At 41.7% G+C, this 14,993-nt stretch overlaps 2 protein-coding genes across 4 annotated transcripts; both read right to left on the bottom strand.

Annotated features, from left to right (window-relative positions):
* Nucleotides 1-366: 366 nt before the first annotated feature.
* On the bottom strand, nucleotides 367-7,948 carry sms (spermine synthase). Its single transcript, XM_070983339.1, has 10 exons — nucleotides 7,767-7,948; nucleotides 5,659-5,779; nucleotides 4,518-4,605; nucleotides 3,870-4,110; nucleotides 3,606-3,760; nucleotides 3,424-3,513; nucleotides 3,139-3,253; nucleotides 2,772-2,851; nucleotides 1,744-1,859; nucleotides 367-1,605 (listed from the first exon to the last, which is right to left on the bottom strand). The coding sequence occupies exons 1-10, from the start codon at nucleotides 7,810-7,812 to the stop codon at nucleotides 1,575-1,577; spliced, it is 1,083 nt and encodes a 360-aa protein (XP_070839440.1). The 5' UTR covers nucleotides 7,813-7,948; the 3' UTR covers nucleotides 367-1,574.
* A 2,365-nt stretch (nucleotides 7,949-10,313) lies between these two features.
* LOC139344756 (uncharacterized) lies at nucleotides 10,314-14,251 on the bottom strand. Of its 3 annotated transcripts, none has more exons than XM_070983128.1 (5): nucleotides 13,954-14,251; nucleotides 12,771-13,029; nucleotides 11,506-11,539; nucleotides 10,948-11,122; nucleotides 10,314-10,848 (listed from the first exon to the last, which is right to left on the bottom strand). In XM_070983128.1, the coding sequence occupies exons 1-5, from the start codon at nucleotides 14,009-14,011 to the stop codon at nucleotides 10,505-10,507; spliced, it is 870 nt and encodes a 289-aa protein (XP_070839229.1). In that variant the 5' UTR covers nucleotides 14,012-14,251; the 3' UTR covers nucleotides 10,314-10,504. The 3 variants fall into 3 exon arrangements, with proteins under 3 accessions (XP_070839229.1, XP_070839230.1, XP_070839228.1); XM_070983129.1 differs by having other exon boundaries at nucleotides 12,771-13,009; nucleotides 13,954-14,028; XM_070983127.1 differs by lacking the exon at nucleotides 13,954-14,251 and adding an exon at nucleotides 13,082-13,413 and having other exon boundaries at nucleotides 12,771-13,009.
* Between the last annotated feature and the right edge of the window lie 742 nt (nucleotides 14,252-14,993).

Raw genomic sequence — 14,993 nt, 5'->3', positions numbered from 1 at the left:
AAGTCTGCACCCGGAGCAGGCCATTGATGAGAGGGTCCAGCATACTTTATGTCCCATTGAGACACTGTTATATTGTTCACATATAATTTTCTTGTTTTTTTGGTTAGTTTTTTTCAGTTTCCTGTTGCAGTTCGGTTAAGTTTAGGCAACAAAACTGCTCGGTTAGATTTAGAAAAAGACGATTTCAGTTAAAATAGACCCTCAAACCACACTGGAAAGGCTAAGTTCCTCCACAGCACCAACACGGTGATTTATCAGACCATGCAGAGTTCAGGCAGAGCACTGAGGTCAGCCTGCATTGTTTTATTTCTCGGTTTATAAAGACATGCTTTCCTAAAATGTTTGAAAAAAAAAAAAAAACCTAAAACATCTTCCCCCAAAAACACTTTAATTGTAGATGGTCACAAAAATTATCTCACGTGGGACAGAACAGCATTTGGTGAAATCATATTGAATAAATAAATGTAACTCAGTCCCACAGGGTTGATCACGCGTAAACGTGCTGTGTACTGTATATGCAAGCTACATTCACCGTCCTTTACATGCACCTAATACGGTCTTAAAAAACTTAAAACATATCAGGAGAAACCAAAGGTGCTAATAAAACATGACACGTGAACAGCACAAGCACAGAGGTGGCATTAAAGTGGTGGAATTGTTTCCCTTTTAAAAACACATTTGGACTCAAACACTTCAGTCTCACTGGACACGGTCACATTGTCTTGACACAACCTGAAAGAATCAAATCACATTAGTGAGGCAGTAACAAAAACAGAGCTTAAAAGCAATTCAATGCAGCTGTGCGGAGCCTACAAATCGCCCTATCGCACAATCTGAGCTCATAACTCAAAGAAAAAAAAACAAAACAAAAAAAAAACCTAAAGAACAAGCTTGTTGTAAGAGCAGTTACACCACATTATCAGTGTATCAAAGCACTGTTGAAACATCTAACAGTTCCTTCAGAGTACATGCAAATGGACATTCCAAATCAACATCAATGAATACAACTGATCAGTTGTAGCAGACAATGGTAAAACACAACTAAAACTGGAAGAAAGAGAGGGAAGATTCGGGGAAAGCGGGGATTAATGGAGAGGGGAGAATAAAACTGTCATTGTGCCCCTCAAGCTGCGTTCAGACTGAACACAAACGTGATTTATTCGCACTAGCTTGACCGCTGGAGTGTTTTGAAGTTCATGCTTGTTAACCAAAACCAGCCAATTACAGTACAGACGCTAGCTGTGGTCAGTGAGCAGTAACTCACTCATGCCAGCCATCCAGACTGCCATGTGTGTGAAATATGCCTTAGACGTATGAACTACTCTTTATATTGCAGGAACGCCGCGATTATTTTTGTGTCAGTGTTCTTTTTCTCCACTCCTTTTCATTTCTTTTTTTTTTCCATTTTTTTTAACATTTTAAAGCCTCCAAAACAATGCATTTGTCCAATCCTTCTGTGGCCTCTAATTTTCATGTCATGTTCAGTCTGAACACAGCCTCAAGGCTACAGCAGAAACGGGAGGAGCATTAACATTCCAGCCGCTGGGCATTCAAGCAGAGGAAACTGGAGGTCTCTACTTCTTCCATACAGTGTAGAAAACCCATCTGACACGGTGCAATTAAGGACATGAACAGCGCTGCTTTTGCTTGTTTAAGTGACAACCAAATAACACTCAACATTAACAATTTGGGGTTATTTTTCCTGCATGACAACGTGTTAAACGCCTCTGATGAAAAGGATACAGCTCTGAGTAGGAGGGCACACACACCACCTCTTTGGAGAAGTCCACGGGACACGAGAGCCTTCCCAGCTGTTCCTCATACAGACTCAGTGCCTCTGTCAGGTTCACGCTGTTACCCTGATGAGCAGAGGCAGAAAACTGGAGTCACTGCCTCGCGGTTGCGTTTCCACCAGTCAATTTGAATTTCCATCCATGTCTGCCCTGACTTGTATAAGTGAAGACTTAAGTCAAGTGGAAGTTCTCACTCTACTGACACGTGTGATTCTAGAGAATAATCACTGATGAGAAACATGCCGTCTTCACTTAGAGACTATTTTTCCAGAGGAGCGCAGAGGACCGATAGAGAGCTTCATCACATGGTGCAACAACAATCAGCTGAAGCTCGATATCAGCAGAAGCAATGAGATTATGGTGGATTACAAGGACCCAAATATGGACGTTGCTGCAAAGAAGCTACGAGTTGTAAAATGTTGATGCTTCACACACATGTTGACAGAAAATCTCTAAAATCAGCACAGTTTCAAGGTGGACACCTAAGATTAGTGTCACCGGTTCAGTATCTGACCAAATGTGAAATATGCTCAAAGTCTGCTCCGGAGTGATTTTTGCGTAACGGCCAGAAAAGTGTTTTTGTATAACATCACAGTGTCCCAGTGAAGCTGACCTTTGACCTGCTGGATATAAAATGTCATCATCATTTGATCCTATGACACATTTGCGTGGAATTTTGTCATAATTAGCACATGAATTCTTGAGTTATGACCAAAAATGTGTTTTGTGAGGCCAGTGTGATCTTTAAACGCTGAAATCTAATCAGTCCAACCATCAAACATTCCTGTCTGACAATTTGAAACTGAATTCAGCTTAGATCTAAGAAGTATTTCATCCCTCCAAAAACAAAGCCATTAACTCCTTCCTTGCAATACTTCCTGCGAGCAAATCTCTGACCTATAATTACCTCAGAGACTGAACACACACAGCACGTGTATGGACAGTTTGCACAGTATTTCCTAAAAGGACAAGACTCACCTGTGTGAAATACTTCCCAGAGGGATGCAGGACTTTTATTGACAGATCTAAGATGAGACGCAGGAACTCCCATGTCGAGTCTACAACAAGCAGTTAGACAGGTTCAGACATACGTTGAGTAATAACACCTCTGTGCTGCTTTTAGCCAACACCCCAGACAATCTATATTATAGACAGAGTGTCTGTCAGACACACCGGACAATTCCCCTTTTCCTTATCTGAGCACATGCAATAAGTGTAAAGGTAAACGGTAAAAATGCGTCTAATGTGGCAGGAGGTGTTATGTAGGAATATGCTTGTTTATGCTTTATGTAATCTGAGTTTAAGGCATTTTAAGACCAAATATTATCTAAAAAAATACAGAAACCTTCTTCTGGCTCCGTAGATATTGGGATTGCAGTGAGGTCATTAATTACGTAATCAAACGTCCTTCCTTCCTGGACGTACTTCTTCAGCACGGGGACACAGTCCTGGACTAGTATCTGCAACGCAAGAGACAAGGACAGTCCACTCAATTTTCCTCTTAGCATTCTGTCATTTAGCTAGCAAACATGGATACTGAACCTCTTGAAGCCAGTTATTCAGGATCACAAACGTAAGGCTCAGTGACGATTTTATGGCAATAACAGATGAATGTGTTTTCAGCACTCACTTGGTAACAGTCTCCGTTCAGGTTGTCGAGGATATTGCCGCAGGTTTCTCTCATGTGCGTTTTGCACCCGTCTATCACCTTCTGGTCAATGTGCACACGGTGTTAAGGAACGACCAATCAGGAGCAGATTACACACATCAGGAAAGAAAACAACCTGACACAGAATGAAGAATAAAGGATATCTCCAACATGGTGATCATCTTTGGCTTTTGTTTGACCACCTCGGCGAGGATGCCTCCGTCACCTCCTCCTAATATCAGCACCTCTTTTCCAGCATAATTCTCTTTGCCGCTACCTATGATGGCTTGGGTGTAGGCCAAATCACTCTCAGCCAGGTCTGCAAGGGGAACGAGTCATTTACACACGCACAAAAAACTTTTTTAACCATCAAGTGACGGAGCTAAACTGCCAAAGACGGCATGCACTGCAGTGTTGCATTCACTTACTAATGTCTCCATTCAGTACGAGGATATTCCCAAACTGCCGCGAGTGCAATATTTTTATGTTCTGGTATGCAGAATCTTCTTCATACACCACCCGGTCAATGTCATACTCAATCAGTCTGCCGTCAGCTGTGGGCCAGTATCGGTCAACCTTTGCTCCTCGTACGAGGGCTGGGAGCCTTTTAATCCTTGTAATATTGCCATTGAAGAGAACCTTTAGCTCCTTTTCCAGTGCATTTAAAAGCTGGGGAGAAAAAAAAGCATAAAAGTATTTTTCATCAACATATTTCATAGTGCACTAGTGTCACTGCGCTTTCTATTGGTGCTCCACCGCAGTTGCATTTCTTAAGGACAGCTGAATGTGCTGTGTATGGGAAAGTGTGTGTTTGGGTGTCAGTGGCAAGTTGACAACATATGCAGGCAATAATGTTGGTTGCTGGTCCTTGGCACAGATATTTATGTCTCCAGGAAATACTGTACAAAGTGGTTGACGATGTGTGCAGCTATAAAGTCGTAAAATTAAATTTTATGAGTGATAAAAAAAAATATTGGATCCCTTGACCTGTTTAAAAGTGAGAAACATCACATGACAGCGCTGCACTGTGGCGCTTCCTGTGTATAAATGGATGGAAGTGTTTTGAAATCACCTACATTGTCTAGCTGTGCAATGTTATCCTCTTCGTAACACTGCAGATCAATGGTGACTAACCCATGGGAGTGCACACGCAGAACAGCAAGCCTGAGAAGAGAGCGGTGAAGAGAGCAAAGCAGTGAACTAAGTGGAACATTTTATTGATTGATTGACACTCCACCCAAAAAGGCTCAAACTGCTGCCTTGAAAAGGGGGCTGCAAATGCCTCGTTTGGAAAGTTTCATTAAATCTGCTACAGCACCCCTGTAGCATAATCCACCTCCCTGCTGAGCACCAGTATGCACACTATGTGCTTAACAGTCTTACTGACAACTAAATAACACTGCTGTCTTGTTCCTGTGGGGGTTTATTTCCATTGCGAGAACATCATTCAAGTAAGGCCAACCTAAACCCGTTCAGCAGGGCCCTGACAGCAAACTGTCACTCAGCTGCATGAGGAACACACAACCTGGATACTTGAGAAGACCTCTGGTTGTCTGCGTGGGTTTCAGGATGTCCTCATGTATTGTGCCAGTTTATTAGTTGAGTGATTGAGTTATTTTAACTACTTAAACCAGATCTGAATTAGCCTGGCTAGATTATCTGTGTTGGCTTTGGGAGACACTGAAGCTCTGGATTGGTTTGCTGGGTTCACTCAAACCAGACCAAAAAGTGATGTTGCGCAGTTCTGATTATCAAATCAAAAGCCAGTCTCAAGCCTCTTGGTTGTTCTGGCATAAACCCCCCCAAACTTCCTGTGACAGCAGAGCTCCTCTCTCCAGAGACTACAGCGTCACTATTAAACACATGCCACAAAGAGCACTCTGCTCAACAAGAAAAGGCACTCCAGGGTTCTACATGGGAAACAAAAGACGCTGTATGCAGCTTCGCTTGACATCTTCACGTGGAAGCAAACAATGATGTCAATGGATGATATTCATCTCCAGAGGCTAAGCTAACTCCATTCTCAAATATTTACAATTAACATCCACATCGCATGGAGCAGCATTTAAAGCTAATGTGCGTGTTTTTGCAAAATATGGACCTAATAAAGTGTAATTAACGTTTCTGGAAATTTCTGCATCCACAGACCAAAGAAGACAGCAAGCTTTTGTTTGTCAAAAAAAATATGGCAGCACAGCGCAAAAATGTTGTTCTTACCGGCCATTCTTGCCTACGAGAGTAGCAAGGTATCCATGTCCGTTTGTGTCATGGACAGTCTCTGTCATTTCCTGCTCATGAAATATGGACAGCAGACCAGGAACTGTTGAGGCAGAGTCAGCTGAGAAGAGAAAGACAGAAGATGACGATCTGCTCCCTTTAATCGTTCTCCACATCAGCGGTGAAAGAAGTGCTCAGATCCTTCACGTGCATAAAAGTGGCAGCGTGACGATGTAAAAAGAATTCAAGTAAGAATTCAGCTCAGCATCCTCTCAGCCAGCTTCATGAGGTATCACCTGGAAGGTTTTTCAGTCTTGAAATATGCACTGAGCCCTTATTGGCTGCTTTCCATTCACTCTTCAGATCATTCCAAACATCTCAGGTGATTGTGGAGGTCAGGTCACCTGACGCAGCACTCCATCACACTCCTTCTCGCCCTCACGCAGCCTTGGTCTCCCTCAGTTGTGGTTTCTCTGCAGCATTTTGACCATGAAGGTCTAATTCAAGCCGTCTCCTCTGAACAGCTGATGTTGAGATGTGTCTGCCACTTGACCTGTGTGAAGCATTTATATGGGCTCTAATCTGAGGCACTGTGAACTGGGACTTCTGAGACTGCCAAGGATACCAAGGATATGTGTATCGACTACATAACATCAATCCAACCCTGCTAACACTAAAACTGGCGGTCAGGACTTGAGCACAATAATTGATAAGCTCAGCAGTATCACAGGTGCTCAACAGAAAAGGCTGTGTGATCTATATAAGAACCAGTACACACAGATAACCTGACTACATCCAACCATTGCACCTCAAGTATCAGACTTTGCCTTTGAGTTCCTGCTCAAATATCCAGCAGCCAAAACCAACAGATGCAAACAAATAGATGCAAACACTCCTTCATTCCCTCAGCTATTTCACCACCTTCTTCTGATAGCAAAAGGTAATGCCAGCCAACCCACGCCTGGTAAATATTGCTTTGCTTTCCTTTTAACAGTACTCCATGTTTTTGTTTCTCATTATATGTTGGATCTTACTGCGTTTTTTGGATATTGTGTGACATTGTGTGTGATTACTGTTTTTCTGCTGCACCACCAATATCCTCTCTGGGGACAAATAAAGTCGAACTTGACTTGACTCTTTACTTAACTGAGCGGTTCTTGATATGTCATGATATGGATTACTGCAGTAGCCGAAAAGGGCTGTCAGCTGCATAAATTACCTCTGTACAACACAAATGATGGTCTTAAACATGCTAGAAAGGCAAGAATTTCCCCAAATTAACTCTTGACAAGGCACACCTGTTAACTGAAAACCACTCCAGGCACATACCTCATGAGCATTGCAGAGAGAATGCCAACAATGTGCAAAGCTGTCGTCAAGTCAAACCGTGGCTATTTGGAAGAATCTGAAATACTAAGTAGATTTTGGTATAACAATACATACATACATACATACATACATACATACATATATACACACACACACACACACACACACACACACATATATAAAATACATATAAATATAATAAATAATAAATAAATTAATAAATAGATATATAATCTATAGGTAGGTAATAATACTTAGCTACTTTTACTTAAGTATAAGTATTTTCACAGCACTTTTACATAAGTAAAGGATGCATGAACGCTTCTTATTCCACAGCCTTTACGTATTCGGTTTTAACTTATAAAACTACAAACATGGCCGAAATCGCGCCACTTCCTGTGCGACCGCGCAGGATTGAACATACTTTATTCACATTGTTAGCCAGAGCGGCACTGAACCGCTATCCGGAGCAATGGGACTGAATAGAGTTCAAAAAAAGTGTAACGTCTAACACATGACCATGCAAATGACAATAAAATCACACATTTCACCTCCAGTACCTTTCGGCTTTGAACCCCGGCTTTTGAAAAACATGTGTGAATCTGCCTCTATCGGCCGTGTTTCATCCAAATCAATACAGCGTTACTGTTTTGAAGGGCAGTGACAGACTAGCAGGTTCATAGTAGCAGGCTAGCCAGCTAGCTAGCATGCAGCCCTGATGCAGTGCCTGTAACCTGAATGCACTGAGTGTATTCAGCCGCTCGTCGCACTCGTCTTACCTGCCGTAGAGAGGCTGAAGTCGAGAGTATAATGTCGCAGTGCCATGTCTGAGTGCAACCGTCATCCATGCCTGGGATAGGCAGGCTGCGATTATTTATCTGCAGAGACAGAGGGAGGGCCCTGCTACCACTGCTGCTACCACTACCCACTACTCTCAACCAGGCGTGGCTACTGCGGTGTCAACGGACATACGGTGACACCGCAGAGAGTCAGATGTGAGACGAGAGAGAAATCCTCCTGTGCACTTCGCAGAATGGAGTGTTCCCCTTCAGAGAAAGGACAATTCAACTTATTTCTCTTACATACACATTTACAGTCAAGATTTACAAATCTTTGTTTGTATTTTTGTTTTTTTCACTGGGAAATTAGATCCAAAACCGGGAAAAAAAATGTACAGCAACATCCAAGAGGACATTTTTTTTTCATTATTTTTTAGTTTCTTTGTGTTATAAGAAGCTGCAGAAACAACACTTTCATTTAAAATTGCCAGTATTTGCTTTCTAGAATTGTATACTTTCCAAAGCATTAGAATGAATTCTGTTGGATAGACTTCAAGAACATATCATGGTATTCAGTTTAGATTTGAGGATGCATTGAAGGAAGTGGTTGGGAAGTAACCAATATAAGACATAGCAGTACAATATTTATGCATCCACAGCTTTGACAAAATTAATAACGTTAAAGTATTTGTTAAACTAAAGAGTGAGGGGTTCCCCCGTATCTGATAAGGATCTTGCACTTGTGGTATTCACATCAAACTGGATGTGATATATCTGCACCACAGTGGCCAATGGGGTCAAAACAAGGTGGACAACTGTCACCTTTCTCTTCAGTCTGCATATGGAGGATCTATCTAACAAGTTAAAAGAATGTAACACTGGATGAATGGTTGGGAATAGTCTCATTAGCCATCTGTAAGCTGATGATTTAGTCCTCCTATCTACTTATAGTGCTGAGAAGGTTCATGTTGATTAACTGATTCAAAAACTTGGCCTTAACTGAACCTACACACAGTCGGGATGGCTGTAAGCTGTGTGTTTTAATCACCGTTGACTTGTGAGCAGAATGATTCTATCCATGTGTTGTTGTCCTAATTCTGTATTTAATATTTTTGTGCTGATATGGACCTATGAGACTGAAATAAAGTCAAATTGAACACTGCACACAGCAGCGACGGAGCCTCCAACACTCATATAAGCATCTATGTCTATATCTTATGGTAGAAGCACATGGTTAAGGCAACATGATACTCAAAATGGAGGCACCATTACACCCGAGTTATTTTCTTACTGACAGGTTTCGGACATAGAAATAATGTGGACACACCTTAGCCAAGAGGGACAGGGAGGGATGAGGGCTTATAGAGGCCAGAAGTAAAGCATGCTGTTTACTAACTGTACTGCAGCTTTACAGATTTGCTGCAGATTATTGCATGTTGGATCATATGAGGAAAAACTGGTAATACAAAATTAGTGTACATTAGGTGGACTTTGTGGAGCTGAGTGTCTAAGCTGTTCACTCAAAGAGCTCAGCAAGCTGTTTCCTTCTGCAGATGTGTAGCTGTGCGGTATAGGTATACCATAGTTTCAGCAGGTCATTAAGATTGTACTCACTACCTTACCTCATTAAAGTCAAAGCAGGACGTACAGGTCATTAGTAGCTGATTTATGTTTGTTCAAATATATGAAAAAGTACGAAGAAAAGCAAATAAAATTGACAAAGTCCCACATGTCAGTTTTATTCACATCAGTGAAATGGGCCCAAATTGCCATGACATAAAACAGATGTAAAGCACACTAACAGCTGGGTATGTGAACGAAACACAGTACATGTACAAAAGTGGAGGATGCTGATATTGTGAAGAACCCGATGGTGGGTTAATTTATCCACAGCCAGAGCTTGGAACTGCAACTACATGAAAAATCTGATGCAGATCTATTCGAATCCATTCATGTTGATGAAATAAGCATAATAATCCTACAACATTATGCAGAAATGGCACACAAGTGTGTACCATTAGCATCCATGGTTACTCACAGATATGGTTTGTTCATGACTTGCATCACATTTAAAACACATACATAGCATGTTATCCATTATCACAAATTCTTATCGTATTCACAATCAGTGATAAAGCCGTAATGCAATTCTCATGACAAATAATGCAAATATAAGGGGTAGGCAATATGCACAAAAAGATTTTTGCAATGGTATCCATTATCACTACACAGGCGTTACAGTATGCGCTAAATAATTCAAAATCACATGGTAACTTTTCACTTTGTTACACTCGTGGTCACACTGTTGTGTCAAATGTAATCGAATGTCACAAAATATTCCTAAAACAACAAAATGTATGTCACACGTTTAGCAGGGTTTAGACAGAAAACCAACCTGTGCTTAGACAACGCCAGGGGATGCCGTGGTTGCGGGGCGGTGCAAACGGCAGAGACACAAAATTAGCGACTAGCTAGCGAACATAGTGAAGCATTCAGCAGCTAAACAGCCAGATATTTCCCTCAAGACTCGGCGGAGACCAAAACTGCTAGACATGTAACTGGGCAACAAGTATTGTGTTCACACTTGTTTACTGCAGTTACTTCATAGCAACATTTTTTCCTAAAAAGCAGCCCGAATCGGAGGCTGATACACAGTTTTACCATTTTGACAAACCTTGAAATATCAAGTGAGTTGTCAGCATCATTAGCTGTCCATATGCATACATCGCAGCACATTGCTAGAAAGTAAATCCACCACAATCAAAAGCATCGAAATCAGAGTCTGCCACTTCAAAGTCAAAGCTGTTGTAGTGAGGGGAGTCGAGCGAGGGGCCCCCGGCGTGGTACGCTCCTGCTGGCCCCATGCCAGTGAAATCCGTGTTGAGTGGCAGGTCAGCAGCTTTGGCTTCCAGATTAGAGAGTGAACATGTACCCAGGTAACCCATAGCAGAGGAAGCAGCAGCCCCTCCCATCAGCAGATAAACCGCCCTCACTGCTTGGGCATTACTGATAGTGCCGTGACGAAGACACCCGACCGAGTGAGCACCTCCTTTGTAATACTTCGAACGAGGGGAATTCCTGCCTGTGAGCAGTTTGAAGAAAACATACATGTAGTCAAACACATTAACCTGATTATCTACATGAAAATATCACAAATGAGCGCATGGCTGTCTAAACTCACCTTTCTCCCTCGGAGAAGCACAAGTCATAGGCCCTGGGGAGGGGACCTCTGTGTCGCTGACCGGTGGAGTTGGTGGATCCTTGTCCAGGATTTGCTCAGGCACCAGGTCTCGGAGAGTAATGTGCGGTGGTGGAACGTGATGTCGCTTACAAGGACTGAGAGGTGATGAGAGACTCTGTCAGGGAAAAAAGGTGAGCTCTGTTAAGGAAAAACACGGTCATTGCTTCATCTAGCACACCATCAGGTAAAACAAACAAACAAATCAATTTGGCTCATTGGCTTTTGACTAAACATCTGAACTAGCCAGCACCAGCTGTATTTTGTGTTGTGCTAGTTAACAAGTCTAAACTATGGTGAACATTGCAATCAATTATACCTGCTTAACATGGGCATGTTAGTATTGTCACTGTCTGCTTGTGGTAAACTGATGTTAGCTCAAAGCAAAGCAAAGCAAAGCGCGCGCGCGCGCACACACACACACACACACACACACACACACACACACACACACACACATTTTCCAAAACAATTACCTTAAGAAATGTCTTAAAAACTCACCTTTTTCACTTTTTTCAGCATATTCAGCCATTGACTACAAAGTAATGAAAATGATTGTTATTACCTCCATAGAAATTCCACATCCATCAATACATCAGTTAAAAGATAACTATGTAGGTTGGGGGGGTGGAATGTGCAGAATTTGTGCCTCTCAGTCTAACAGTCAATCATCTTGCAGGAGGGAGCAGGTGGTCAGAGTTAAAAAACAGGCTCTCCAAGTCTCTGATTATTAACACTCCCACAAGGAGGTGCTTTGCCTCCAATGTTCAACTCACTTGACACAAAGTGTATTCTGATAAGTTTGAATTTGCAGATGATACCACAATGAAACAGTAGTAGTGGTGGACTTTGTAAAAGTCAGAGTGGCTATTTACTCCTGGTCGTCTGGTCTGGAAGCTTCCATCCCTTGCTGAGATCTAAACGATTAGACTGAAGAGAAAAAGCTTCACAGTATTCCTCAAGACTCCTCCACCCTGCTGACCCTCTCTTCAACTTCCTCCCTTCTTTGAAAAGACTGAAAAGTCCCAGAACCGGAACAGGTTCTGCAACAGCAGCTACCCAAACGCTGTCAGTGCCTTTAAATCATCCACGTCCTGCTATTATACTGTCTGTGATACACCGAAATGGTATGCATACATTGTATACACCATAGCTGGGTGTGGTACTGATAGCTTCCCCATAATGTTAAGAGCAATGAGAGCAAAATTAAAGTAGTTTAACATTCTGTGAAACTCACTTTTCCAGCTTTCTTGCTGAGTTAGATGAGAAGGTAAGTACCACTGTCATATCTATCTGCTAATGAAGCCACAACTAGTTAGCTTAGCTTAGCATAAAAGACTGGAAACACAGGGAAACAGCTTGTCCCACTCTGTGAAAAGGTTAAAAAATCAACTTAAATCTCACTAACTTTTTGGGGGGGGGGGGTGTTTATCCCATAGAAAAACTGAAAAGTAAGAACTACAAGTTGTGGTTTTATGTGCTGCACTATATTTTTGTCTGGTGACTTCCTGGACTCTCCTCAAACTTGTTCTTCCACTTCAGTGCAGCCAGGCTAAGATGTTTCCTCTTGTTTACAATCCTCCAGGCATGTGAGAGGTACAAACATTCTCATTTAACTCTTGGCAAAAATGTGAAAAATAAAACAAACCACTGGAACCATTCCTCCGAGTAACTGGTGTTAAATGCAGTTACTCAGTTGAATGACGTGGACAGCATATCATTCGAGTGGAACAAGTCCAAGTAATTAGTAAAGCAAGCACAGTGACCTGCAGTCTGCAGGGCTTTCAGTCAGCAGCAGCAGGTATTTGTTCTGTGGGAGGATAAGAGCAAAGCAGCAATCCCTGCTTCCACCAGAAGGTAACTTGGGCAGGTCAAGGATCTCCTTGCCTTCCACAATTGCCTCACAATTGCTCTGCAACAACACCAGCTGGTCCGGGGGAGACGATGCATCGTGGCAAACCAGGAGAGTGCCCTCAGCTGTCAGGAGCAGAAACCTCTTCTTCCACTGTTTGAAAATAAATCCACCTGGACAACAGAAGCAGGTTGGTGGGGGGAAAAAGCACTAAATAGTAAATACCTGTTGGAGAAATGATGCATTTCTAATCATAACCCAATACCAAAGGCTTATTGACAATATCATGCATGGTCGCTGTGATCCTGATTGCATTGGGGGCAGTGTGGAGCTGGATTAAAGTATAAACACTGTTGTTCTATCATCCCCACAGATTAGAAGCAGTCAGATGGTTGGAGGATCAAGGGGCTGTGGATGCTGGGCTCAACCAATCAGACCATGTTTACCAGTGTCCACATCTGGTTCTACTCGTCTTATATGCATACAATAAAAACACATGGATACACTTTATTAAAGCACCTAACAGGATTACAGTGACAAGAGATGGTGGAAAAAGACAGAACACGTCACAGTTAGTCTTGATTTTTCATATTTTAAGAGTATTTTCAGCTGCAGATTGAGATTGTTTTTTAATCAGGGTTTGCCACACAGCTGTGGCAACTGAGTGAAAACTGTTCATGTTAAGAAAACATCATTCAGTTTTTTAAGATCCTGATGACTGATAATAGATGATTTAGAGGACAAAAGTTCTTGGTCTAAAGAGCATTTCTGACTCTATTAACAACATCATGACATGTTATTATATGTAATTTTGAAGTAAAGCTCTTATGAGTTTAGGCAAACACTGAGCCACAATACATTCATCATCCTACTGAACAACCATTCAACATCACCACACCTCCGTGATGCAGGATCCAATTAAAATTCTACAAATGAAAAAGAAAAAATCTAAATATGATCAGCATTTGTAAAAGCTTGAGAGCTATCGGACATCAAATTTGGAAATTACCAGAAAATCTGAGAGATGCACATCTATCTGTTAGCTAGATATGAAAGAGGCAATCGTGTTTGCTCAGTGAAGAAGAGGATCAGCTCACCATACATCCTGAGCATCCCATGGTGGATCCCGGAGACGCTCATGTTAGCGGCCGACATGTCCCAGTCGAACAGGCTCGGAGAGAAATGTTAGACGACAGGATGGGTGAAAAGCACATGAAGCTCAATGTGAGTTTTAATGCTCGGCTTTAATCCGCATTCAGCCGGGATGTTCCACAGGGCCACAGTTCAACAGCTTGGTATGAAAATGGGATGTGATGAGATGTTACACACAAACTGCTGTCGTGCGTGCAGAGTGACTGTCTTAAAAGACTTATCAGCATGATTCAAATGTTTTGTTTTGTTTTTTTACATATTTCTCTTTAATATCAGTTCAGTTTCACATACACAGAGTTAAAAGTAAATCACTTTCACTAAATCTATTTGGCACATTCCCTCTCATTCAAATACAAATTAAGAAAAGTAACAACAACCTGCAACCTAATCGTCACAGTAAATGTCAGCATTGTATGTTTCTGCAAACCACAGAAATTCAATTCAATTTTATGCTGCGACAGTACAGGTCTGCTTTGGTTTAGGCACAAAAACCGCCTGGTTAGGGTTAAGAAAACATCACATTTGGCTTAAAATACCTGATTTTGTCGCCACAAACACATCCTTCTGACCCCCAAATGTACTTTCTTCTCTTATAGTAGCCATGAAAAGACCTTTAGGTGATGTGGAGTAATGTCTTGTGCAATGTAGTGTACTTGGTGGCTGCTCTCTGCTCAGTCTACAATATTGAAAACTATTACTACAAACATTTCTTGTTATATACTTAAATTGAAGAGAAAGTAAATTAAACTTTACAATATTAGGATTTCAAATGTAGGTCAACTGTACCTAATCTAAACTCAAATACCCTCTGATCACCACTAATCATAGAATTTAGTAGAAATTTCTGAACCACTGAACAGTAACTGAAACCTCACTGTAAATGTTGCAGCTGAGGAGCCACATTCACAGACAGTACACTGTAGTCACATCACAACAGGTCATATACTGTACACACATTATACATACAGCATGATGAGTAAAAGAT

This window comes from Chaetodon trifascialis, chromosome 16 (assembly GCF_039877785.1).
Source record: "Chaetodon trifascialis isolate fChaTrf1 chromosome 16, fChaTrf1.hap1, whole genome shotgun sequence".
NCBI classification, from domain to species: Eukaryota; Metazoa; Chordata; class Actinopteri; order Chaetodontiformes; family Chaetodontidae; genus Chaetodon; species Chaetodon trifascialis.
The sequence above is the reverse complement of the archived record's forward strand: the minus strand, read 5'-3'. Positions and strand labels throughout refer to the sequence as shown.